Below are 26077 nucleotides of genomic sequence, written 5' to 3' on the forward strand. Positions count from 1 at the left end.
GGAAAAGAACCCAAATTCGATGTAAATATGGGAAGAGCAGTATTGTTTCCACTTGGGGAAAGACAGACACCCCAATCTGGGTGAAATTGATTTGGGTGCTTGTTGGAAAAAAGCAGCTTTCAGCATCTAGGGAGTGGAACCAATAGGAATGAACACTTACTCGTGTAAAAGGAAGCTTTAATTAATATATATTTCTATCTCTAATATACACACATCGGGGCTGGATCTTTATCTTCACAATAAAATGTGTGCAAATGCTCTCTGTAGAGATGAGTCCCCACCTCAGTCGGTATAGAAAAGCATGATAAAGGTTGGAAAAAATGGATAAAAATGTTGAAAGAACCTCCAGTTCCTTATTAGGCGAAGATACAATATTTATTCCTTGTCTCCTGGGATAAATCTCTTCTGCCTATTGTCCTCCCAGTTCTCAGTGCTGATGCTTAATTTTCAAAACTTCTATATTACCAAGGGACCTACGACATCAGCCAAAGAAATACTCAGCAAGTACAAAATCTGTTCCAGGGAGCTGCTTTTGTGCAGAGGGAAAATTTTGTTCCTACAGGTTTTTAAGTGGGTACGAGGCAAGGAGCTATCTGATCCGGGCAAAGCCATTACAATTTAGATCTCTATCTATAGAACATTTTTTTTTCCTTAAAAAAAATTGGAAAATACAAGAAGTTTGGATTTTTTTCCCGATTCTTTTTTTGGAGGGGGAAATTGCATCGTAAGCTTTCGGAGAACCCAACATGTCAACTACCTTTCCGGGACTAGTCCACGATGCCGAGGTATTATTACTTTTTTTTTTTTTTTTTTTTGAGCGCGCGTGTGTGTGGCGGCCGCGGCGGCGGTGGCTGCGGCGGTGGCAGCTTTCCCTGTCTCTAATCTATATTGGACCGTTACGTTTAATTATAATCTGGCTTTCGGGGGAAGTTAAGGAAGGAAAGGGGAGAAAGTTCGTTATGACATCTGTCGCCAGGAAGGGCGACTCTCTGCCACGTTAAGAAACATTTGCCATAATGAGGGGGAAAACATAATCCTAATAATAAAGAAAGGGAGGAGGGGGTGAGGAGAAAGAGATAGAGATTGGAAAAAAAGATACTCAGAAAGGCAAAAGTAAAGAGATTGATGGGGGGGCGGTAGGTGGACAAGGGGGGTGGGGAACAACGCACCCCTTTTGGAATGGGCTTATTCTTAGGAAAAGTGAAGCAGAAAGAGGGGGGGTCGGGTTCCTTGCCCCAAATGGTTAAGGGAATGAGCAAGTTGAACGCTTTGCACAGACTGGATTTTGTAAAATATATGGATAATGGTTTTGAGCAGCTCTAGCGGAACACCTCAGCAAGGACAGGCGCGGAATCCCGGGGTTGGGATCCGGTTGCAGAGGCGAGGCGCCGGCCCGCGCTCAGAGCGTGTGGGCTCTGGGTCTGCGCCCCGCCGTCCCGGAGTCAGTGGCAAACCTGGCTCCCAGCGCCCAGCTCCCCGTGCAAGTTAGGCAGGGGCTGTGTGTGTGTGTGTGCGTGTGCGCGCGCGTGTGTGTGTGTGTATGTGTGTGTGGTGTGCTGTGTCACCCGCACCTATATAGGGTGGGGGATTTTTTTCCGCCCTCTCGACTGTGAGGACGAGGCCGCCCACCCCCAGTTCGCCTGCTCGCAGGGGCTCTCTGGCAAAGGCGCGGAGCCGGGGCTGCGGCTCGGCCCCAGCCCTGCGTGCTCGCTCTCCTTGCAGAGCCAGAAAAAGCTCCTGGCTCCGGGAGAGCGGCGCCTCGGTTGCAAAATGACAAACCTCAAGTTTTTCTGCTCTCCCTTTTCCCCCTCTTCCTTCCAGATACGTCACGACGGATCAAACAGCTACCGTTTGATGCAGCTTGGCTGTCTGGAGTCCGTAGCCAATTCCACTGTCGCCTATTCCTCCTCCTCTCCTTTAACTTACTCCACCACCGGCACCGAGTTTGCGTCCCCCTACTTCTCCACTAACCACCAGTACACCCCGCTCCACCACCAGTCCTTCCATTACGAGTTTCAGCACAGCCACCCGGCCGTCACCCCCGACGCCTACTCTCTGAACTCGCTCCACCACTCTCAACAGTACTACCAGCAGATCCACCACGGGGAGCCCACCGACTTTATTAACCTGCACAATGCGCGGGCGCTCAAGTCGTCCTGCCTGGACGAGCAGAGGCGGGAGCTGGGCTGCCTCGATGCCTACCGCCGCCACGACCTGTCCCTCATGAGCCATGGCTCTCAGTATGGAATGCACCCAGATCAAAGACTCCTGCCAGGGCCCAGCCTGGGGCTGGCCGCCGCGGGAGCAGACGACTTGCAGGTAAATAAGCATGCGGCGAATTTGTCTGCGCCCTCCCCTCTTTGCCCTCCCCCTCCCGCTCCGTGCAGGCTCTGACTGTAAGCCGCCTCTCCCCTCTTCTCCTCTCCACTCCTCTCCTCTCCTCTCTTCTCTCTCTCTCTCTCTCTCTCTCTCTGACACACACACACACACACACACACACACACACACCACTTATTATGGAAAGTTATCAAAACAATTAGAGGAGGGGTGTGCCGTTCTGTCACTCTCATTGGATCAAGGCATTTCACCTGGACGCCTGAGAGTCTGGCTAACTCAGGGCCCCCACTCTCAGTCGGTCTATACAGAAGTCTGTCGTGAATCCTCATTTCTATCCCTGAGGGGATGGGGTGGAGGAGATCACCGAGGCTCAGTTGAGCCAACTGGGCTCTGAGTAAGACCCGATTAGATCTGCGCACCCTCAATCTCTGCCTTGTGCTGGGTCTACCCGCGTGTCCCAGGTGTTTGTCCCAGACTGAGCTCGTGGGAAACTACTAAGAATTGGGGGACTGGTTTGTTCTGCGACTTTGTTAGGCTCTAGAAAAAGTTTCCCCGAATGTACTAGATTGCTGTGGGAAGTAAAGAATCGCCAATGGAAAGTCTCAAAAATTTACCCCAAAGAATCTGCACAACGCACTTCACCAGGTTATGGATTTGAGCCTAATTCTGTTTAAGGAGCATTCAATCCCACCACCCAGTTGGGTAATTCACAACTTTATTTTCCTCACCAGGTTATTAACTTTTACGTCAGATACAATTTCTTAAAAAGAAGGAAATGAAATAAAGAAAGAGGGGAAAGAGAAGAGAAATAAGAAGGGAGGAAGAAAGGAGAAAAGGAAAGAGGAAGGAAGGAAGGAAGGAAGGAAGGAAGGAAGGAAGGAATCAAGATATTATGGAGGCCATCAATCAGATGATCTCTCTCCTGCTTTCTTTCTTAATGTATTTTTGCCCATTCTTTGCCAACAATAGAATTTATAATTTTGCAAACACATTGTCACAACCACTCTTCAAACAAATAAAATCACAAATATTCAAAAAAGAACTCAAAAGATGTAAATTTGTAGCTTCTTTTGGCTGAAAGGACAGCAATAGCTGAGTCCCTACTTTTTCAGTCCGCACAAAGCTGGCCACCTCTCCACAGTCTCCACAACGAAGGGGAGATACTCCAAAAGCACGAGTTGGAGACGTAAGAGATTCCTTGTTGCGCACAGAAAATCTTTTCCCCTCATTTACCTCTGAGCAAGAGATTATTTTAAAATTAAAGTGAAAGCCCTTACTGTCCCAACAAAGAGCCGTGGGCACAAGATCGGCACACAAGAAAAGAGATTTGGCTCCATAAACCTTGACTTTCTACATTTATATTCACAAAATAATTTTATACGCTCAGAACATTTTTACATTTTTCACAAGGATCCCCTTATGTCTCAAGGGGGAAAAAATCTGCCATTCAATGCTTAGCTCAACTAAAACCTATTTACTCCTTTTAATAGCCGCGTCTGCTGCTGATTTTTTTGTATCTGTACAAATTTTTTTTCTGTGCTAGGCACAAAGCCGGGCATTTTTCAAAAGAGGGGATTAGAACATTTGCAAGCACCAGACAAAGAGCGAATCCCGTGCAAAAGAACACCGTAGTTTATCCAATTTTCGACTTAGTGCCATTCAACTGGTCATTTATGCAATGTCATCCGACCAAACAACATGTTTTACTTATGAGGGGGGAAAGTTTGTTAAGTGTAGAGACCAAGATTCGTTTCTTCTAAGAAAATAAACATCTTAACAGTGCGCCAGAGAATGGGAGGGAAAGTGGTTCACTCTCTTGGAGAGGCTTGGGGCCCTTTACCCTCTACATTTCGGATATTTTGAGACTTTTTTTTCAGTCTATGTCTGTTTTATATTTTTAGTCTTTCTTCAGCTTATTGTTCATACTGAGGGAATATTCATACTGGGAGAAACACTTCAAGATCCTAGAAGAAATTGAGGAGTATGATATGTGATATATTTATGTATCTATGTCTAAGGCATATCTATATATGTATATATCATTGTGTGTATATGCATATATATATGTATGTATATATATATGAAGCAAGTTGTAAATCTGGCAAGTTATTTTCTTCCACTCCTGCTGGATTTAGTTGGCAGAATGAAAAAGAAAGAGAAAAAAAGTAATAGCTACTTTTAACAAGAGAAATAGGGAGGGGATGTGTGGGAGAAACCCGTCTCTCTCCTTTTATTTCTTCCTTTTTAAAACATTCATCAGCATATGCCTCATTTCAAATGCAACAAATGTAAATATACTTTTCCCTGCACAGAATTTTAAGTGAAAGTCCAATGGTTTGCATGGCGGTCTAAGTCTGCCTAACAGATGCAAACAGTCTTGTGGCTTCAGTTCCATCTTTGAGTCCCCTAAAAAGATTTGCTATGGCCAACAAAGGAAACTGTCACACCTTTTCCCATCACCGCTTTAATTTATGCTCAGTCTCCAAGTTTTTTTTTTTCATATTGATTTGATAATCACTTTAAGGCAGAACATTTAAAATAAGAAAGAGCTCGTGAGTAGGTTGAAAAGGGGGTCTTACAGGCCTGCCTCAATATGGTGAAAATGGGGAAGCGAAAGGGAGCCAGGGCTGTAAAGGTTGTTTTGTAAAGTGGGTTTTTATTATGCACCGACTCTCTCCGCATTTACTTAACTCTTCACGGGCTGTTGGGTAGGTTAACACCCTTCAAGGCCTCTTTCATGTCCAATACCTCGTTTGTTTGTAAAGGAAAATGAGCCTTTAACACATTTCAACTCAGGGAAAAAAAGAGAGAGAAATTTTTTATTTTTCTTAATCAAAAATCAGCAAACCCTTTCCTTCTTCCCAGCTCACATGATCCCTCAATCCATTAGGAGCCTAAGGATCTCCTGTGGATGAGCCTGAAGGTGTTTCCCCTCTAAGACATATTTTGGGTAGGATACTCCTACTTCTGTGGTAAAGCAGAACCAACATCAGATATCTTGAAGCCTGCACTTGAAATGGCTCCTCTGAGCTCCCAAGAAACCCACAGTGCCAGACTTGACACTCTTAGTATAATTTGCTCCACGCAGAAAGTGCCGTGGAAACTGTCTATATATGTGCTATGTGCCTTGATGGAGACTCAAAGGGCTTCTCATTCCCTTATGTCAAGATGAAAGGCACTCAGGTGCTTTGAAGTATAATATTGTATGGTACTGCAAAATACATACCTTAAGATTTATACAACTTTTAGATTGTGGTTTTTCTGGTACTTTTTTCCCCTTAAAATCATGTGTGCTGCCAAACTTGCTCCAGCTCAATGGTTACTTTCAAATGTCTACTATGGGGATATGGGGTTCGGGAATGGGGCAGATTGAGAGACTTAACTCATGTGGTCATACCTATTAGTATTTCTTTGAGTGCTTTTAATTGTTTTTCTTTTATTAAGGGTTCCGTGGAAGCCCAGTGTGGGCTTGTTCTCAATGGTCAAGGTGGAGTGATAAGAAGAGGTAAGTGATGTGTTAAAATGAAACATTCTTCTCTCATCTGATACTTTGTTTTGAAGATCTAGTGGTGCTGTTAAGCATCAGATCCCTTGTCTGATGATTAAGAAAACAACTGCTCATGGTCAATTACTTTTGTCCCACATAGGCATACTCCCGTCCTCCATTGAGGCTTGAACCCAGCCTGTGCCCCAAAGAGCTGTGATAGAAGCAATTTGTTGTTCTTCATGGAACAGTGACAAAATCAAAGTTGAGGGGTTGGGGGAGGAGAAAAAAAGAAAAGAAAAGAAAGGGAAAAAATCCTTCTCACACCTCTTTTCTCTATCACCACATCCCCAAGCAGAATTTCTGGTCCCTTTTAGCCCTAAATGTGCCAGCCACAGCCTGGGTGATTGAGGTGATGGTGTTAGCTTGAGGCTTTGAAGGATTCTATGAAAGGCTAGATTCGTTGAGGCTTCAGGGAAGGCTAATGAAACACCAATATTGTAGCTGCCCTTATTTTTCTAAGTGTCCAGAACATTTCTTTCTTTAAGGGAGGTGGGAGGAGGAGGTGGTGTTAACTGTACCGGATAAAGCTTTCTTGTTCCCATCTGTTGAGGAAAACATCTGAATCCAGAGTTACCCATGGAATTGGAAGGGGTGGGGGAGAGGCAAGAGTTGAGAGCTGTTGATTTTGGCTCAGACACTGAGGGGGGCTGCATCTCAGATGTTCCATTTTGACAAAAGGTTTTGAACTATGACATTTTAAGGGCCTCAAGGCAGTGCAGATTTTGCTGGCTTCCCCACTTAACTGTACCCAGAGCCTCTGAAGCTTATTTTCCTAGCAAAGCTGAGTAACCCGAGGAGCACACAAGGCAAGGGGACCAGCTGTTATCCCAACTTCATACGAATTAATAAGATGTGGCCTATTCACCAGGGCTAATTCCAGCTCCAGGGCCGCAGTTGTCTTTAGTAACTGAACTACTAAAGACCGAATCACTTCTGATGGCACCAAATAAATGTCCTCCAGTCCCTGCCCATCCCTTTCAAAGCTTGTTGAAAGATTCCACTGCTTTCCCGAAGAAAGAAGTGGATTCTTTCATGTTTAAACTGCAGGCTTTACAACTGGGTGTCCGATATGAAATTCCATTTAAATCGAGGAGGAAAGAAAACACAGATTGCCTTTCTTTTGGAACTGGACAATTGTCATAGTGGGTACTTGGAATAGCCCTTCAACTCTGTTGTTTCACTCAATGGAGATTGGAAACTATTAAAAAAAAAAAAAAAACACTAGTGTTGCTCCATAAGGATTTTTTTTTTTTTTTTTTTTTAATGAGTAACATCAGGCTTGTCATCCAGGCTAACATTCAGCCATGTTGAAGCGATATGAAATAGTCCCAAGACTGGTGAGAATTGAATTAAAATACACGTACGGTTCAAGGGAGGGGTTAAAATGCATAGTGAGAGAGGTGTCTGGTGAGACATGCTGATCTGGGTCTGTTGGGGCGGTCACGCTAAAGGTGAGGCTGAGCGCTCAGGGCGCACGGAGATGTCGGTGGTGCTGAAGGACAGCGCCACTAATTAGCGCCCAGAGCCGGCTCCTCCCAGAGCCCGGCTGGCGCTACTGCGGTAGACGCGCTCAGTTCGGCCCTGGCTCCTCGATCACCTTCTCAACGCTTGGAAATTGCATCAGATCTTACAGTGGCTGGCTGAGGGTGGGAATTATTTGAGACCGAGGGCGGGAGCTGGATGGGAGGTGGCTAGGTAATCAGTTGAGTTTTTGGAGATTTAGGGGACACCCCCTCAGCATTCCCCACCACCACCAAGAAAGGCCTAGGCTCTTGGGGAACTACAAAATGGGAACTGTGGTCCTGTCCTATGAGGGCCACAGAAATGGTCTTCCTTAGGTAATGTTTTATTGTTCTTGTAGGATTCGGTGTCACTTCGTTTCACCTGAAACATCAGTGTGGATCCTGTTATTTTAAACCAAATATTGATCTTTTAGGAGTTCAACATAGCTCCAAAGAGAAAGGGGCGGTAACTTGGGGCTTTTATCTGTATTGTTTGACTAAACCCCAGACCTCCTCCCCCTACCCCCCACCCTGCAAAGGAATTCAGAATTTAGCTGCTGAGTTTATTCCATTTCCACATGTCTTAGAGAAAGGCCAATTAACTTGGTTGAACCCCGGAGACCAAGTGTGTGTCTGTGTGCGTCTGTTACTCTGAAACAATCAATGTTCATGACAATTTACAAATGGATAGCAAGGAAGTCTTGCTTAAAAGGTTTTGTACATCCTGCAGGAGTCTGCCCAGCCCCTCAACTCAGGACTCCCCGTTTTCGAAGAAGAGCTAAAGAAGCCCCTTCTCTCTGTTGTCTTGGTGGTGCACTGTATTCTTACTACAAATAGCTCAAGTCACCTTTGTTCATCACAATTCAGAGGGACACTAAGTCAGGCAGTCTGCCTTATTGCCATATTGTGTAATGTTTTGTTTAGATAGGAATGTTCTGTTTCTCTTCTAATCCATGTTTACAGGTGACTCTCCACAGGAAACATGATTTCTTGAAAAGCACAACTTTTTGCTATCTTTCCTCCCCCTGCTAAGTTCTCTGATAAACTTACATTTCCAATGATTTCCAGAATTTACTGTGGGGAGGAACAAAACAGATTTCACTTGCAAAGTCTCCTGAGTATTCTTCAAGAAGAAAGACCACAAAGTGCCCACATGAGTTCACCAGGGAGAGGCTATCCTGGTTTGCAGTGTGTGTGTGTGTGTGTGTGGTGTTGAGGGTGGGGGGGTTGAGGGAGGTGCTCAGTTCTTTAAATTTGGCCATTTCTGTTTACTTTGCAAAGAACAAAATACCACTTCTCTGACTCACTTCGATAAGTGGCAGTCATATTGTTTTTGCCTCTAATGAAGGCCTGGTAGCCAAAGAAAGCGCCTAAGAGGGGCAGCGGCAAGGTAATTACCACCTAGATAAAATATTTGCCACCGCCTCGGAGGTACAGCTCCCGCGCGCTCACTCTCGCTTAATGGTGTGCGCGATTTTGCCCGCAGCCCCGCCACTCCAACCATCAGAACCAATAATCTTTACTTTACCCTGCGCTCGAGTATCGATAGCTTCTCTCGCCTCCGGCTTCGGCTTTGATATGTTAATATTTCTGAGTAGCAAATTCTGCAGAGATCATATTAATGTTGTACGTACAGAGTGGAGCTTTGCCTTCGTTGAATATTCAGATACTGGGTTTCAAAAGGCATCTCTTGAAGAAATGAGGCTTCTATTTACAGGAGTCGTCTGTGTTTTTAATCATTAAAAAAAGAAAGGAAAACCCACTCTTCTTTTCCCCATGAATCTTCTGAGGCTCCCTCATGGCCTCCTCCCCTTTGTCAGGCGCTGGTCCCTTTCATTTCTCGCTCTGAGAATTTAATAGTAGAACAATGTTGATGACGACGACGACGATGATGATGATGCTAATAATGAATGGGTCTAGATTGGAATGGCGGGGGTAGGGGTTCAGTTGGGTAGGGGGCTGTGGCCTTCAGACGAGGATGGAGGTGAGACGAGAGGACTCAGCTTTCCCATAGTTGGGTGAGAAGTGACATTTTGGCCCTGGTCTTTTTTGAGAAATCGGGATGGCAAACTCAAAAAAAAAAAAAAAAAAAAAAAAGGAAGAAAGAAAAAATGAAAAAAGTGAAGAGGGGAAGCGCCCTTGTTTCGCTTTGTGATCACTCTGCCTTGCAGCCCCAGGCTAATTTCAGACGCTTAAATACCGCCATAGCCTCTGGGCCACGCGGAGAGGGAGCGGACCCGGCCACGGGCAGGCAGGAGCGCTTTCCGGATTGCCCGTGGCTACACAAAATACAAACTACTTTGAATCAAAACATTTTTGGGGAATTAATATGATCTGAACTCTGCACGTTTTAAGAGAGCTGGAGTTTGTCAGATTGCTTAGAGGTGACTGGCACGCCAAGGAGGAGGCATTTACGCTGAGGTACAAGCATTGTCAGATCTGATTTAATTTTTTTAAAATGCTTCTGTGAAATGGAGTTTAGCATCAATCACCCAGTCTGCCAATAACCGGGTGGATGCACCTGACCGCTTTTCCCTTCTACAGCCCCAACAGCCGGCTGCCCACAGGCTGCTTGGGCAGGAGGATGGATGAGCTGATTCTGCGCTTTCAGTTTTGCGAGGGCCCTGAGCTTTGGAACTCGAGTTAGAAAGAGACTCGGGCTCTTTCAGCGGCTTCCAGAAGGAGTTACATTGGAGTAGGGTGGGAAGCCTTGTTCCTCTTCTTTTGTCAGGCCCCCCAGAATCTCTCTTTACTAGAATCGCCAAAACTCATCTCTAAAGCTCATCCATTTTGAAAATACAGCAGAAACACACCTCTCCTGCCTCGTTAGTCCCCAAATACAGATGCTGCAGATTTGGAATCCAATCTTCTTTATATAAAGACTAAAATTCATATACCAAAGGATCTATAAGCATGGTTTCTTAAAAGCCTTTTTTTTTTTCTTTTGCAGGGGTAGGGGAGCACCTTTTCCTTAGCCTACTGCCTTCTCTCTCATTTCTTTGTTGCTTTGAAAATAACAAGAATCAAAACACTCCCTGCATTGAGAAATGGGGATTAATTCACACACACACAATTACACACCCACTGCCACATTAAACCAGTAAGTCTCTTAGTGCAGACCTCCCTTCTTTTGTTCTGCCTGGAATCTGCACTGGGAGGAGCGTGTTCAAACCTGGTAATCCAGTTATACCTGTAAGGGTATATCCTTCCCTCAAACAGCTCAGTTAGCGGCTGATGCATCATTTGAGGCCTATTTGATTGCAATTAAACCACTATCCCTTTGCTGCTTGATTACAATTAGTATCTGCTGCGGGGGGTGGGGAGGAGAAACGAGGGGATTACACGGGAGGTTTGGGATTGAGAAGGGCGAAGGGCTGGAGAGGAAGCAGCAGCGAATGATCCTACCCCACCCAGCTCACACGCACACCTCACAGAAAGGCACCCGCAGAACAAACAGGGACAGGAAACTCCTATAATCGCTTACACATTTTTAATGTGTCAGAAAAAAACGAGCGATCACTGGAGATGAAGAAGGGGAGAAAAAAAAATCCCTGCCGTTTGTATTTCTTTCATTTGAATTGTAAACATCTGTTTGGCTGTAAGGCGAACAGAACATTTATTTTGCTCTCAAGATTTGGTCTAATTATGTCAACACCGAAGCGGCGGGGAGTGGGGCGGCGCTGCGGCTTTGGAGAGGGAGAGGCTGCGCGTCAGGGCCGGGCGCCCGCAAGCCAGCCGCGAGGTATCGATCGCACCTGCCCAGCGCGCGGGGCCTCCAGCCATCGCCCGCTCTCTTAGAGAGGAAGGCACCCAGAGGGGGCACGTGGCTCAGAGGCAGCTTTGGGGGCGCCAGGAGAGCCACGGTTCCTTGGAGACGGCCGCGGCTGTTTCCTCTGCCCTAATTGCCTGGATGAGACGAGGAAAAGCGCGCTCAGGCGTCGGCGCTTGTCCTTGTATCCCGCAGCGGCGCAAAAGGTGGGTGGGGCTCCTGTTGCGCCCCGCAGCTCGCACCCCTGAGACGTGGTAGGTGCTCAACGCAGTGGCGGAGTTGAGTGGGCTTCACTCAGGTTGCTGAGCACAGGTGCGTCCATTTTCCTTTGCTGCTCCCCACGCGCTGGGGAAGTGAATGGGGCGGGCGTGAGCATCCCCATTTTGCAGAAGGACAGACCAAGGCTCAGAGTTATTCCTCAAAGGTCGCATGGGTCGTTGAGTTGACCAGCCTCTTACTCGCAGACCATACTGTGTCTGACAACCCAGCGCCAGGTGTCTCCAGCCACACCAGAAAGGGCAAAGCCCCGCCTGGTTTTTCTTTGGCCTCATGAGATCAAACAAGTTCAGGCAGTTGAAGGATCTGCATTGTGTGTTTTTCATGCCTAGTTTTGTCCCCTGCAGTTTCTTTGGCTGACATTTCCCTGTTGCTATGGCAAAGTTATCCCTTTTATGATAGTCATGTTCTAGACTGGTGACCTTAAGTAGATAGTACCTGATTTCTTATGCCTGTTTCTACAGCTACAGATTTGAGTTAGAGCGTCACTAGAAATGGGAAGCCCTATCTCCAAATTTCAGTTTTGAAAATAGTGCCCTCCATAGAAGTTTTACTTCTGGGCACTATGAATACCCGGATTGTGGGGCCAGAGATACCTCTAACTGGAGTGCTGGATATAGAATGAACGCTACATAATTTCAATAAGAGCCAACATGCAACAAAGGCACCATGAAGGACTTCAGCTGGTAACACTGGAGATGAGTACTGTAAATGGCTTGGCATGGTCAACTCTCCTAACTTTCCTTTGAAATCTCATCATTGCTATCTGTGGTCTGGATCCCCTTAAAGAATCTCTGAACCTTCATTCTAAATGCAAAAATCTGGTTATGTTGACCCATTACTCTTTTCTTCCTCCCCCAAAAATAAACCACTGAGAAGAAAGATACCAGGTTCTCCATGCTGCTGTAAATTCTACAAGTTGCCAAATCTTTAGCCAGGACGAGAGAGTTCCCCAAGGCTGCAGCAATGCCAACTATCAAAGCAACAGAAATTCCCTTTAAAGATGCTGTGACATAAAAAATAAAAGCCTCTAGAGTTGATGGCTAATTCTGAATACAAAATAAATCCTCCAGGCAGTTTGTGTGTGCATAAAGCATACTCTTAATATGCAGCCTGTGTAACTTACCTAATAAATGCTTATTTGAGCATAAGCCAAAAGCCCAACCTGGATGCAGGAAAGACCCGGAGCCTGGGGAGATAGCACTTGGCTAGGTAGCAGATCCAGTGACTTCCCTGGGAGCAGCTGGCTTTCAGCACATGGGATTCACTTTGCCAAAAGGGGGCAATTTTCCAACTGGAGAAAGCCAGATTTAACTCCTTTTTTTTTCCCCCAAAAAAATATTTTATATTCTTCTGTGGCTCCCTAAATTAGGTTTCTAACCCACTATATATTAGAAAAGGTCTAAAACTGTGTCCTTCTTTTCCCTTGGCTTGCTGGGAAAGTAACACATGCACAAATATTCTTCTCTCATAATTTACTTGAGAACCATTGGATAAGATTCCTTGTGTCCTCAGTTGTGTATTGGCTATTGTACAAGTGAAGAGGGCTTATGTAAGAATGTAAATTTGCTTGTGATTCCATGACTGTGGGTGGAGGCCCATTTTCAGAAGAGGGCTCTTTGAATTTTAATATAGACATGATTTCTTAATATTTTTGCTTCACATGACCCCACAATGACCTAAGTCCTAAAGTGATCAGGGTCCTGAGCCTGACAGTATGATGCTAAAAGCCAGCTTCATTGATATATTCTTGTTCATCTCAACTTTTGAAAAGCCATATAAGAGTTTATTTGTAAAATGCATCTTGTATCTGTAGGTATAAAGGGAGAGAATCAATGAAAGGATAATGGTAGTTCCAGGCCCCCAAATCTGGGAAAACTATGATGATGATGATGATGATGATGATGATGACGACGATGATAATGAGCTTTAAAATTCTCTATGACAATGAAAATTGGGGAAGCCCAGGTGAATTTGTGTCAGGAACTCCTGAGGAAGGCATTTGCATGGTTTTCTGCTATGTTAACCACAAGTTTAATGCCAGGAAAAGGATTTCAGTTTGACAGTTTGACAGATTGTGACCTCTCAGATTTCAGACTGAGGGCCAGTTTCCAGACACTAACATTGGGAATTTAGCCAAGTGTACAGGACTTGTCTTCCAGTTTGGAGAAGGCTGGCTACTCCAATATTTGCAATATCCTCTCTTCTGTTTTGGGAGATCATTCAAGGTGATCACCAGCCTTACCAATGTCAAGGAGAAAGACATTTGTCCCAATACTTTTAGGGGAAACTTGGATGACTCTAGGGCAGCCTCCAAGAATTCCAGGTAGTACAGGGGTAGAAACACTTTAAGAGTGAGGTAAAGTTAACCTGTCTCTCCACTCAGATCCAGGACCCCTTCACGTTTTTAAATATCCTCCCAGGTTCCTTAGCCACAGTGCCCAGAGAACACACCTAAATCTGAATGCCAGAAACCTCAGCAATACATTGTACCTGAGCGGCCTAGTAAAGGAGGGGAGGAGCTATGTGAGAGGCAAGTAGCAAGTCCTAGACCAGGGTTTCTCAAACTTTAATGTGCTCATGAACCTCCTGGGGATCTTGTTATAATGCAGATTCTGACCCAGAATGTCTGAAGTTGGACCTGAGATTCTGCATTTCTAGCAAGCTCCCAGGAGATGTCAGTGCTGCCAGTTGAGGGTGGTCCCTTTGAGTAAAAAGATTTTGGGCAACACTCTCCTGTTGTTTTTCTTCTTCCACCTATTTTTCTCTTTTCTCCCATAGAATTTGACCCTTTTTTGGAGATGAGTCTTAAGATCTCCCATAGTTGAAGAACCAAATGTGTGCTCAGGAAAGCAAGCCTTGAATTTGAACTTGCCAATGAACCTCATAAGCTTGGCCTTCAGATTGTTCAATGCATAAAGAGGCAGCCTTAAATGTCAGGGCTGTGTAGCCACCATGTTAGCAGTATGGACTTTGGTCAGGATTTTTGCAGTATGGGAGAACTGGGCAGCAGGAAACTCTCTTCAATGATTATCATCTTGGGTCCTCAAGTCTACTTTAGGTGCCTGAAGTTAGGGAATGTACTCTGTTACCCTAGAGGAGAGCAAAACTCAAGGGGCTCTTTGGAGCTTGGAGACAAAACGATTCTGCTCCAGGGGCCCTAGGATGGCAAACTTGCTTTGGTAACTTAGCTATTAGCAGTTATCTTTGCATTGTTTCCTAATAGTAATAATGATAATAACAACAACCAAAACAATAATATCATTAGCCACTAACATTTAATGTAACCATTACTACGTTCTAAGTCCTGTGCTGTATTTGACTGTGTATGCCAATCCTGAGATCTTAGCATGTGGTAGAGAGATGTGACCTATCATCCACACCCACATGGGTTGAAAATTTATGACAATGGGCTGATTATTTTTGGTGGTACCTGGAAACTGAGTTATTCCAGTACCTACAGTTGGTAAGTGGATAAGCGAAAAGAGATGGACATTTTCAAACAATTCGGAAAAGAGATTTCAAAACTCTTGTCTACATTGTAAGTCATGTGTAAAATATATCCATCCATTGTATATATTGCACATACATGCATACTCATAGAGAAATGAAAAAATAATACATACCCTCTGTGGGGTTAACTGGTGGAGTTTTGGGTTCTTTGAAGTGTGTTTTGTGTGTGTATATGTCAAAATTAGCACTGATAAAAAAAATAAAAAAAATAAAATTAGCACTGATGAGCCAGCCAACACTAGATAGGATGCTAATTTTTGCTAAAAATTGTAACCCCACAAACATGTTTTATATGATATTTGAAGGATAAAGTCTTTATTGTTATTTGAAAGGACATCTTCAGAGGAGCTTTCTGAGATGATCCAGGTGATGTATACATGAGAATAGTTGTTGCCATGTATTCCCAAATCCCAAGAAGTGCCTTGATGTTAACTGTCTTTCGTGCAATTATCTCCTCTCGCTGTCACTAATATGTAATATATTTCCCCCCCCCCTTCAAGGTGGCACATGTGTGGTCAACCCCACAGACTTGTTTTGCTCTGTCCCTGGCCGTTTGTCCCTTCTCAGTTCAACTTCCAAATACAAGGTGACCATTGCTGAGGTGAAGAGGCGCCTCTCACCACCTGAATGCCTCAATGCTTCACTCCTGGGAGGCATTTTGAGAAGGTAAGAATTGTTTTCTGGCACATTGTGTTTTCTAACTGTACTGATACAATACTCCTCAGCCCTCTGCCTTTAGGCCTTTGGTCTCACGTTGAATTCCCCACCTGGTCACATCCTCTCATCAATTCCCTTAGAATGTGAACTTTCAAAACCCAGTTTTTATTTTGTTTTTGGGCAGAGCAAAATCCAAGAATGGGGGCCGCTGCCTGAGAGAGAAACTGGATAGGCTTGGCCTGAATTTGCCAGCAGGAAGACGGAAAGCAGCCAATGTTACCCTCCTTACTTCCTTAGTTGAAGGTATGATTTTTCAGCTCTGCAAGGTAATGGTAGAAAGTTAACAAACTCAGATTTGTCGGGATTATGCTGTTTCATTTTTTGTCTATAGTATTAAGCAAGACAGTTAACAGTTACAGGTGAATTTCCCAGTTAATCATGACAAAGATAACTAAATTAGACAACATAAGGCTTAGATAATTAAAATGTCATTTAATATACTAATCCTGGCAAAAATAAAGAAGAAGACAATGCAAGATTTAAGTACTTCGACCAGTATTTTCTAAATAACAGCAAAAAAAAAAAAAAACTGGCTTTGCTACTGTCGTTTTTATTACTATTTATCTTGGAGTTCAGGTAAATCTGGTTTACCTAATTATTATGCAGTGCAACATGCTCTATAGGATAAGTAATCACCCTTTATATAGTGTTCACAGGAGTCTAGGCAGGATACCAAGCCTGAGAGCATATTGTGTTAATCCTAGTAGGCATCTCTTAAAGTACAGTGAAGTTCCATGGCTTTATGGGTGGATAAGCTGAGTTACAGAGGGGTTAAGGTTAACCAGTGATATAGAGACAGAGGCAGTAATATATTCCCAGAAGGTATTATTTTCCAAACTTACCTTTTCCTTTTTGTTTCTTCTGTAAGGACTAAACTACATAATCTTATTCAAACTTCTTTTAAGAAGAGGTATTATTGGAGGCTTATTTTTAACTTTTTGGGGGAGCTTTTGAATGTCAAAGGAGAGTTCTTCCATAACCCAGAATGCTATTATTTTAAATCTGAACAAAGGGGGCTTTTTATCAAAACTCTTGTGAAACTTTTCTTGCCTTGGTTACTCTATTGTCTATAAGGCACTATAGGAAGTGAAAAGTAAGGGAAACACACGCAAAAAAAAAAAAAAAAAAAAAAAAAAAATCTTGCCTTGGGCAGCCTGAGTGGCTCAGCGGTTTAGCGCCACCTTCAGCCCAGGGCCTTATCCTGGAGACCTGGGATGGAGTCCCATGCCAGGCTCCCTGCAGGGAGCCTGCTTCTCCCTCTGCCAATGTCTCTGCCTCTCTCTCTCTCTCTCTCTCTCCCTCTCTCTCATGAAAAATAAAATCTTAAAAAAAAATCTTGCCTTTATCCAGATTATCAATTCATACCATTTACTGTATAACTTTGTAAACCAGCATGTTCTAGACATTTGCTTTGTTCCCTAATTGCAGTAATGACAACAACAACATTATTGACCACCAACATTTAACTGGTATTACCATTACTATTGTCCTATGTTTTGTGATGTGTTTGCTTGTGTGTGCTGATACTGAGAACTGACGGATGGTAGAAGTTGACCTGTCATCCGCTCATATGGGTTGGGAGTACTGGGGAAAGGATGAGGTAGAAAAAAATGACACATGGGTTGATTCTAAAAGTAGACAGATTCCTGTTCAATTTAAGTAAGAAGATAATTATAGCTATTTAACAATGGAACAAAACACTCAGAACATAATGAAGTGCATTGAAGAATCATATGAGTGGTAGGACTTGATTGGCTCTTAAACCCAACTCTGCAGGAAAATCAACTTGGGAGGTTTATAAAAAAATTTTGGGCCCCTTCCCTAACCAATTGAAACTCAATCTCTGGGGGTATGGCCCAGGCATCTATTCTTTTTTCAACATCCCCAATGATTGTAATGTATTATGATGTTTAAGGATCATTGATCTAAATGTTTCTTGAAATCCTTTCCACTTCCTAGGATGGACTGGCTGAATTCTCATAAAATTTGTAGTAAGTGTGAAAATTAAAGGCCATAACAAAGACCATTTTCTGTAGTGTCTGTGAATATACTGGCCAATATATCTGAAGAGCCATACATAAAAGGGTATATTCACAAGTCTTCTTACTGATTTTTATGGTAACCAAGCACTGAAGTATCCTGTGTAGGAATCATGAATCTATGCTAACAGAAGAAGTACAAGTTAAATATGTGAACTCCTAGGATGATCTTTGTGGTCTTGCCGTCAACTCTTCAACATACCTTTCCTACCGTAGAAATATCTAGCTAACTGTGTTCTATTCATTTGATGTGTGTTCATGGAGGAGTCACATCAGCCTTGGCTGATGAAACCTAAGATTTTATTCTTTCCAGACACTTTAATTGGATGCTTTTGAAATCCCCTAAATCCTCATGATGTAGAGAAATACATTTTTTATTGTTTAATTCTAGACACTCACTGTGATGGAATTGAGGAAAACATTTATTTATTTATTTTAAAATATTTTATTTATTTATTCGTAAGAGACACACACACAAAGAGGCAGAGACATAGGCAGAGGGAGAAGCAGGCTCCATGCAGGGAGCCTGATGTAGGACTCCATCCTGGGTCTCCAGGATCACGCCTTGGGCTGAAGGTGGCGCTAAACCGCTGAGCCACCGGGGCTGCCGAGGAAAATATATTTAGAGGCAAAAGGACCTTTTGCATCCCTTAACTCTCCATGTATTAAAACCCTCAAATGCATATGCACACTATCTCTCTGTCTCTCCACCCCCACACACACACTTAAAAGTTTTACTATGATGTGTTATATTCTCTGATTTTTATATGATTCCATATTTTTGTGTTCTTTTTAAATGCTGATTATAAACCTACTAAATTTATTTCAAAACTCATACTGAGTCATGATCCACAGTTTAAAAAACTGTAAGTTGTCTTAGCACATGGAAAGAATCTAATACTTGAAGAACAAGGATATGCCATCTAAATTAAAATAGGATTCATTTTATCGCTGGGCTGACCTGAAGAGCAGTTGTGTTGTTGAGGACTCTCCTGTATATTTTTATTCTCACATTTTGGTTGGGTTGGTTATGACACCTGATGACTCTTTTCCATCCAGCAAGATGCCATTTTGTGCAGTAGGCACATAGTCTTTGGAATCCTGTAGATGATGCTAGATGTATACAGAATAATGGTGACTTAATTCTGACTTATCAAAACCCCTGGAAGTTTGACATAGTTAATGCTTCTTTTCAGTACTTTTGGGATTTTGGTCCTTTTTTTGCACTAATATGGGTCTGATTCAGTTCTTTCAGATTCTTTAGTGAAAGGGCAGCTGTGCTGGGTGCCCACTCAGGCTTGGTTTTTGTCTGCTGACTCTCTGAATAGCGCCCACAGAGAATAACTTTCTCTGATTGTTTGCTTGGTGGGGCAGGGCCATGCAAAATTACTCACATACTTCCTTAAATGAGAATTCAGCAAAGTGTTTTTAAAAAGTTCCCTCAAAATGTCTTAAACATTGCCTTTTGGTGACTGTACTCACTAGCTAGAAAACACTAGATAATCTTCATGGTAGGATCACCATTTGTGTTATTGTTTCTGGTGCCCATTTTGACAAATGTTTAGGTCACAGAGATGATAACTCCTAAGTCGTGTGGGTGTGGGGGACTAGTGAAAGAGTTAACTGAAAAGCTGGCTAGCTGTTCAGAAATGTTTAGTGTTTGTAAAGTTTGCAACAATGAACAACGTGCCATTATCCCAATGTAAAAAAAAATGCTTATATAATTTTAAGTGGTAAATTAAAAACTTCCCCATATTTACCAGTTGGTGCTTGTAAGACTTTAAACTGACCATATCTTTGGGTGAAACTTGTCTCCTGTCAAACATGTATTGTAAGAGCCAGCAACATTTCAGATTAATTTTTTTCAGAAATTCTAAAACTATATTCCTAGTCATCAAAAATCGTCCATCAGTTCTTATGGGAAGGAATAGTATTTTTTGACCATTCTTATTGATATTTCCCATTTATCTCCTAGATTTTCTTTTTTTATTTAAAGTTTATTTATTTATTTTTAAGGATTTATTTATTCATTCATGAGAGACACAGATAGAGGCAGAGACATAGGCAGAGGGAGAAGCAGGCTCCCTGCGGGGAGCCTGATGCAGACTCGATTCCAGGACCTTAGGATCAAGCCCTGAGCTGAAGGCAGATGCTCAACTGCTGAGCCACCCAGGCGTCCCTCCTAGATTTTCTTCAATAACCCATATGTATATTTGAATACCAGTATCTAGTAATATAGCTTTTCTTAAATGACTCTCTTTTTAAAAAGCTTTTATTTTAATCCCAGTTAGTTAACATATAGTGTAATATTAGTTTTAGGTGTAAAATATAGTGATTCAACAATTCCATACATCACCTGGTGCTCATCACAAATGCCTTCCTTCATCTCCATCATCTATTTCATCCCTCCCTCTAAACCCCTCCTTTCTGTTTGTTCTCTCAGTTTGTTCTCATAAAGAGTCTGTTTCTCGGTTTGTCTCTCTCCCTTTTTATTCCTATTGCTCATTTGTTTTGTTTCCTAAATTCCACATATAAGTGAAATGATACAGTAATTCTCTTACTCATTTTCTCTTACTGACTTATTTTCCCTAGTGTTATACTCTCTAGCTTCACCAACGTCATTGTAAATGGCAAGATTTCATTCTTTCTTTGGCTGAATATTCCATTGTGTGTGTATGTGTACATGAACAACCGATCAACCAATGAACACTTGGACTGTCCCTATAGCTTGGCTATTGTAAATAAGACTGCTATAAACATAGGGGTGCATGTATCCCTTTGAATTAGGGTAAATACCCAGTAGTATGATCACTGGGGCAGTAGGGCAGTTCTATTTTTAACTTTTTGAGGAACCTCTATGCTGTTTTCCATAGTGGTTCCACCAGTTTGCATTCCCACCAGCAATACACCAGTGTTCTCTCCTCCCTTCATTCTCTCCAACACCTGTTGTTTCTTTTTAGCCATTCTGACAGGTGTAAGGTGATATTTCTCTGTGGTTTTGATTTGCATTTCCCTGATGGTAAGTGATGATGAACATCTTTTCATGTGTCTGTTAATAACCTGGATGTCTTCTTTGGAAAAATGTCTATTCAGGCCCTCTGCCCATTTTTAAATTGGATTATTTGGTTTTTGGCTGTCGGGTTGTATAAATTCTTCATATATTTGGATACTAACAGTTTATCAGATGAGTCATTTGCAAATATCTTCTCCCATTCTATAGTTTGCCTTACAGTTTTGTTGATTGTCTCTTAACCTGTGTAGAAACTTTTTATTTTGATATATCTTAAATGTCTTTTAAGACTGTTGATTGAGACTCTTATAGAGTTATTTCTCAAACATCCTGATGGTCCAATATACTGTTAGTATCCAGTCACACACCTCACCCCACCCCCATTTTGGTACAGGGTTTAAGCACAAATGAGCTAATATCTAACTGGCTTTATTCCTCATACACTAGACTTAGAAATAAATTTCATGAATGTCAGCCTTCTATGATGTCATAGTAGTTGTCAGCCCCCTTCTGGGAAAGATTTGAATACAGCATTGCCATTGGTTCTGTTTTGGTAGAAATTTCAAAAAAAAAAAAAAAAAGTAGTGCATGGATACACTGGTAGGCATTCCATGCAGAGATGATATAAACTTTGTAAAAGCAAATGAACATTTGTTTTTCAAAAACTCCCCCCAGTCATTGGCATAACAGTAGTTTCATCATAATAATCCAAATTTCTATGCTTGCCTTGGGCTTTCCATCATTGTTTTTAATTGTTTTATAATAACTTTCCCCTGTATTTCTTTTAAATGGAGTTATTCAACTAATAGTGCCATCTTAAAATTGTTCTTAAATCAATATATTAAAGTAATCATTTTAGGGATTATTTTAAGAATTTAAAGGAGAGGGCTATTTAATGCAAATGTATATTTAAATAATTCACAGCATTTCTGATATCATTGTACCTAGTAACTGCTGGAATGAAGAACTTGAAACTGACTTCACAAAGTTGTTTGAAAATGAAAACTTTGATAAAGCAGATATTTAGAGTGGGGATTTTTTGGGCCCATATAACAGACATGTTTGAACTAGACTGAGATATGAATTTGAATTTGAATTTGAATCCACAGTCCCCAGAATGTAAAGTAGATAATATTCTCTTTTTATCCATATGCCTTCATCTAAGGGGTTTTATTTTTTTTTTTAATTTTTTTTTATTTATTTATTATAGTCACAGAGAGAGAGAGAGAGAGAGAGAGAGGCAGAGACACAGGCAGAGGGAGAAGCAGGCTCCATGCACTGGGAGCCTGACGTGGGATTCGATCCCGGGTCTCCAGGATCGCGCCCTGGGCCAAAGGCAGGCGCCAAACCGCTGCGCCACCCAGGGATCCCTCTAAGGGGTTTTAGATATATAATTAGTAGCTGATATAACTTCTTGTTACCCCCTTTATCATAAATTTGATGTTCTTTTTGTTTCCTCTGTTTTAATCATATTTCTGTGACTTCTCTTCTGTTTCATTCTGGTTTTCTAACATCAGAGAGATGTTACTCTCTGGAAAATATTGTGGGTTAGAGTTGTTTAACCCAATACACATACCTTTCTGAGGAGATCTTGGTATAATCTTCTATAGTGGAAATACTTCTATCTTTGAAAAACATTCAAAGGATTTGGCCAATATTATTGTTCTCATTCTAATATCCTTACTATTTATTTATTATTTATGAATCAGCAGCTTCTATTAGCTGCCCTCTCTGTGTTTTATTGCAGAACAATCTTTGCAGAGTCAGTGGTTATTAAAATAAACATGAGGATTCAATGATGTAATTATTCCTACCCATTGCTCCCCCCTCATGTGAGGTTTTCCAAGATGGTTAAAGTTGTAGAGTGTTGCTGGAGGGAAGTTTTGTTCACTGGAGTGGGTGCTTTCCTGGGACAGTTCTGCTGAATTTGCAAAAGCTCATGTAACATTCTTGGGCAACACCAGGCATTCTGAAAGCACTGCTTACGTCCATTAACATAAATACCTTGACTTGCATTCTGTTGTGATGGGGTCAAATCTTGTGTGTGTGTGTGTGTGTGTGTGTGTGTGTGTGTATTTCAAAACAGTATAGAACAGAGGAGAGTGTGAATATACACCAACAAAAGAAAGGGGACCATTTACCAATATTGTATATAATTTCCATTCACTCTTTTTGAGTTTAAATCCTTTGTTGCTGTTGTTTCATTCTTTAGTTTCAAAAAATGTAAGCTTCTAGGCCTTGCCCTGAACTTCTAACTTAATATGAGCTAGTTGTCCCACTTGCAAAATGTGTTATCCCTTCAGCAAGTATGTCTCTCCTGCTCCAAATAAAGTGACCTTTGAAATTTTGTCAAATTTTGAGCTGGTTACTTAACCTGACTCAGCTTCATTTTCTTAGTTTATAAGTAAAGATTGTAATATCTGTAATGGTTAGGATGATGTTAGCTATTATAACAGTTAATTCCCAAATGTTCAGTGGCTTAACATGGTAGAAGCTTATTTCTCATCATAGTCTGATGTGGGAGTTCCTCACCAGGGGTATTTTCTCACAGTTTCATTCAAGGACCCAGAGTCCTTCCATCTATAGTTATTTCCTTCTCTAGGTCCTAGGAGTCCCATTCATTGAGCTCACAATAAGGAGATACATGATGACAAAAGTACACAGCTTCTTACCCACTTGGCCAGGAAGTGACCCATATTACTACTGCTCACAGTCCAAGAACTAGTCATGTGGCCACATCCAATCCCAAAGGTATGGGGTATACTAGAAAATGTAATCTCTAGCTGGACACAGTCTTCTCAGCAATGATGCTGTATGGTATGTAAAGAAAGGACAGATCTTTGATGCTCCTCACTCATTGCTGCTACATCTGTCTCATACATCTTATGTAGGATTAAATATACTCACAGTCTAGAAAAACTGACTTGGCAATGAACTCTTTCCAAGAGAAAAGGTGTAGTGAGTGAGTATAGGTATATCAAGTTTTCTTGCCTTGACTAATGTGCTTTTCAAACACTCAGTTTCTACTTTATTTCCATTATTGACATTTATCAAAATTCATAGGTATTTTAATAAAATTATAGACTGTAGTTCTTCCTGTTATTGTCTATATCCTGCTGAATACCAAAGGCAATTTTGGAATTGCCTGTGTTTTAATTTACAACAAATATTTGAGTTTAGAATTCAATCTCTCTTAAGAACGGAATCAGAGATTAATTTTACTTTTGAATTAATATGATTTTAGTAGATAATTTATTTAAATAGTAGAAAACATAAAAGTTACAAAAGAGCATATAGTAAAATATCTGCTCTTTACTCTATTCCCTAGTTGTTCAGCCCCCTTCCTGGAGGAAAATAAATGTTCTATTAAACAAATGGGTTCTCTATTTCCTTCCGAGGATATGTGTATGTATGCATGGGATTTCTTAATTTTTAAAAGAAATTATAGTATTCTATACACACTATTCTGTTAGGTTCTTTTTGCACACCTTATAATAGTGTTTTTTCTCAGGGCTTACTAGTTGTCCATTCTTTTAAACACTCATGGTATTCCCTTGTTTGAATGTCTCATAATTTATTTAGCTAGTTCCCTATTGATTATTATATATATGTTTACAATCTTCAGCCATTGCAAATTGTGAATTATACAATGAGTAACCTTACATTTACATAAATAATTCTGCAGATATGCAAGTACATTTATTCAATAAATTGCTGGGAATGTTGCAGGATCAAAAGATATTTGAGTTTGTAATTTTAGCAGATTTTGGAAGATTGTTCTCCATAGTGGTTAAATGTTTATGACCCCACCAGCAAGGGGAGCACCCTATACTTGAGCCCAAAGAGAGTGCTATCAACTTTTTGATCTTTGCTAATTTGATGGGTTAAAAAAAATGCACCTCAGTTATAAAGGAGGTTGAGTTGAGTGTTCCTAGCAGAATTTAATGAACTTAGCTATCTGTTCATTTACTTTGTCCCTATGAGGCATTTTTAAATATTTTTTCTTATTGATTGGTGAATGCTCATTATATATGATAAATCTGGCTGAATGTCTCTAATCTGAGTTGCAAAGCCTCCCCATCACTAGCTTTGATTTGTCTGTTTGCTGTTAGGAGTTTTTCGTTGGTTTTCTTATTTGTTTAGGTCTAAGTCATATAGGCTTTTTGATATTGGTATAACTATATGTCTCATACATCTTATATCATGGTTTTTAGTTTTAACTGTAATATTTTAAAAGTCTTTTTTTATTCCAAAGCTATAAAAGAATTCTCCCATGTTCTAATTACTTTGTGGTTCTATTTTTTATGTTTAAATCGTTGATCCATCTGGACCTTGTTTTGTCGTTAAATGCATGATATAGATCCAATTTCATTTGTTTTTTTCCAGATGGCCACCCAGTTGTCCCAACACCTTTTATTGAAAACTCATCTTTTCGCTACTAGTATGAAAAGCAAGCTTCATTTTACACTACATCACTCTCCAAATACACTTTTTCAGTAGATTGACTACTTCATTTCCTTAGCAGGGCTCTTGTTTCTACTTCTACCACCCATTTCCATTTTTTTGTTTTTATTTTTTAATATTTATTTATTTATTTATTTATTTATTTATTTATTTATTTTTCTATAGGCTCCATTCCCAATGTGGGGTTTGAATTCATGATCCTGAGATCAAGAGTTGCATGTTCTACCAACTAAGCAAGCCAGGCGTCTCTCCTTTTCTTTATAGAATTTATACCATATGAGCCAGATAAGGCACAACTCTATGCAAGGGTGCAGATAGACAGAGGTCTGTATCCTTTAAAATTGACTTTATAATGACGATCATCCTTTTGTATAAGCCACAGAATACTTGTATTTCGTGAAGGTATACAGCTAATCCCTACTCAATGCTTTCCCTTCAGCTTAGGACAGTAGGGTTTGTTTTTTTTTTTGTTTTTTTTTTTTTTAGATTTTATTTATTTATTCATGATGGCCACACAGAGCGAGAGGGAGAGAGGCAGAGACACAGGCAGAGGGAGAAGCAGGCTCCTCACAGGGAGCCCAATGTGGGGCTTAATCCTGGGACTCCGGGATCACACTCTGTGCCAAAGGGAGCCACCCAGGCGTCCCTAGAAGCTTTCAAAATATGCACATACTTAGAGTTAATTGACATGGGGTCACACCTGTACATTAAAAACAAAAACAAAAAAATAAAAACAAAAACAAAAACCCCCAGGTTATGGGAGCAGCAAGTGTTGAAAAGTACATGTATTGTCTATTTTAAAAAATGGCTGGCTCCCTTGATGTAATGATACACTCTATTTTTATGGATTTTCTAATATAGTTCATTCTTTCTAACAATTCTCTTTGTTCTAGTTTTTCACTG

General features: G+C 41.4%; 1 protein-coding gene across 1 annotated transcript in view; it reads left to right on the forward strand.

Annotated features, from left to right (window-relative positions):
- The first annotated feature begins 550 nt into the window (after positions 1–550).
- TFAP2D (transcription factor AP-2 delta) overlaps positions 551–26077 on the forward strand; it is a 56851-nt gene continuing 31324 nt past the window's right edge. The window contains exons 1-5 of the mRNA XM_025991224.2: positions 551–785; positions 1822–2319; positions 5782–5842; positions 15445–15610; positions 15786–15904. Coding sequence (XP_025847009.1) covers positions 747–785; positions 1822–2319; positions 5782–5842; positions 15445–15610; positions 15786–15904 — 883 coding nt within the window. The 5' untranslated portion in view covers positions 551–746. The remainder of the gene's footprint in view (positions 786–1821; positions 2320–5781; positions 5843–15444; positions 15611–15785; positions 15905–26077) is intronic.

The sequence above is a fragment of the Vulpes vulpes genome, chromosome 1, assembly GCF_048418805.1.
Source record: "Vulpes vulpes isolate BD-2025 chromosome 1, VulVul3, whole genome shotgun sequence".
In the NCBI taxonomy this organism is placed as follows: domain Eukaryota; kingdom Metazoa; phylum Chordata; class Mammalia; order Carnivora; family Canidae; genus Vulpes; species Vulpes vulpes.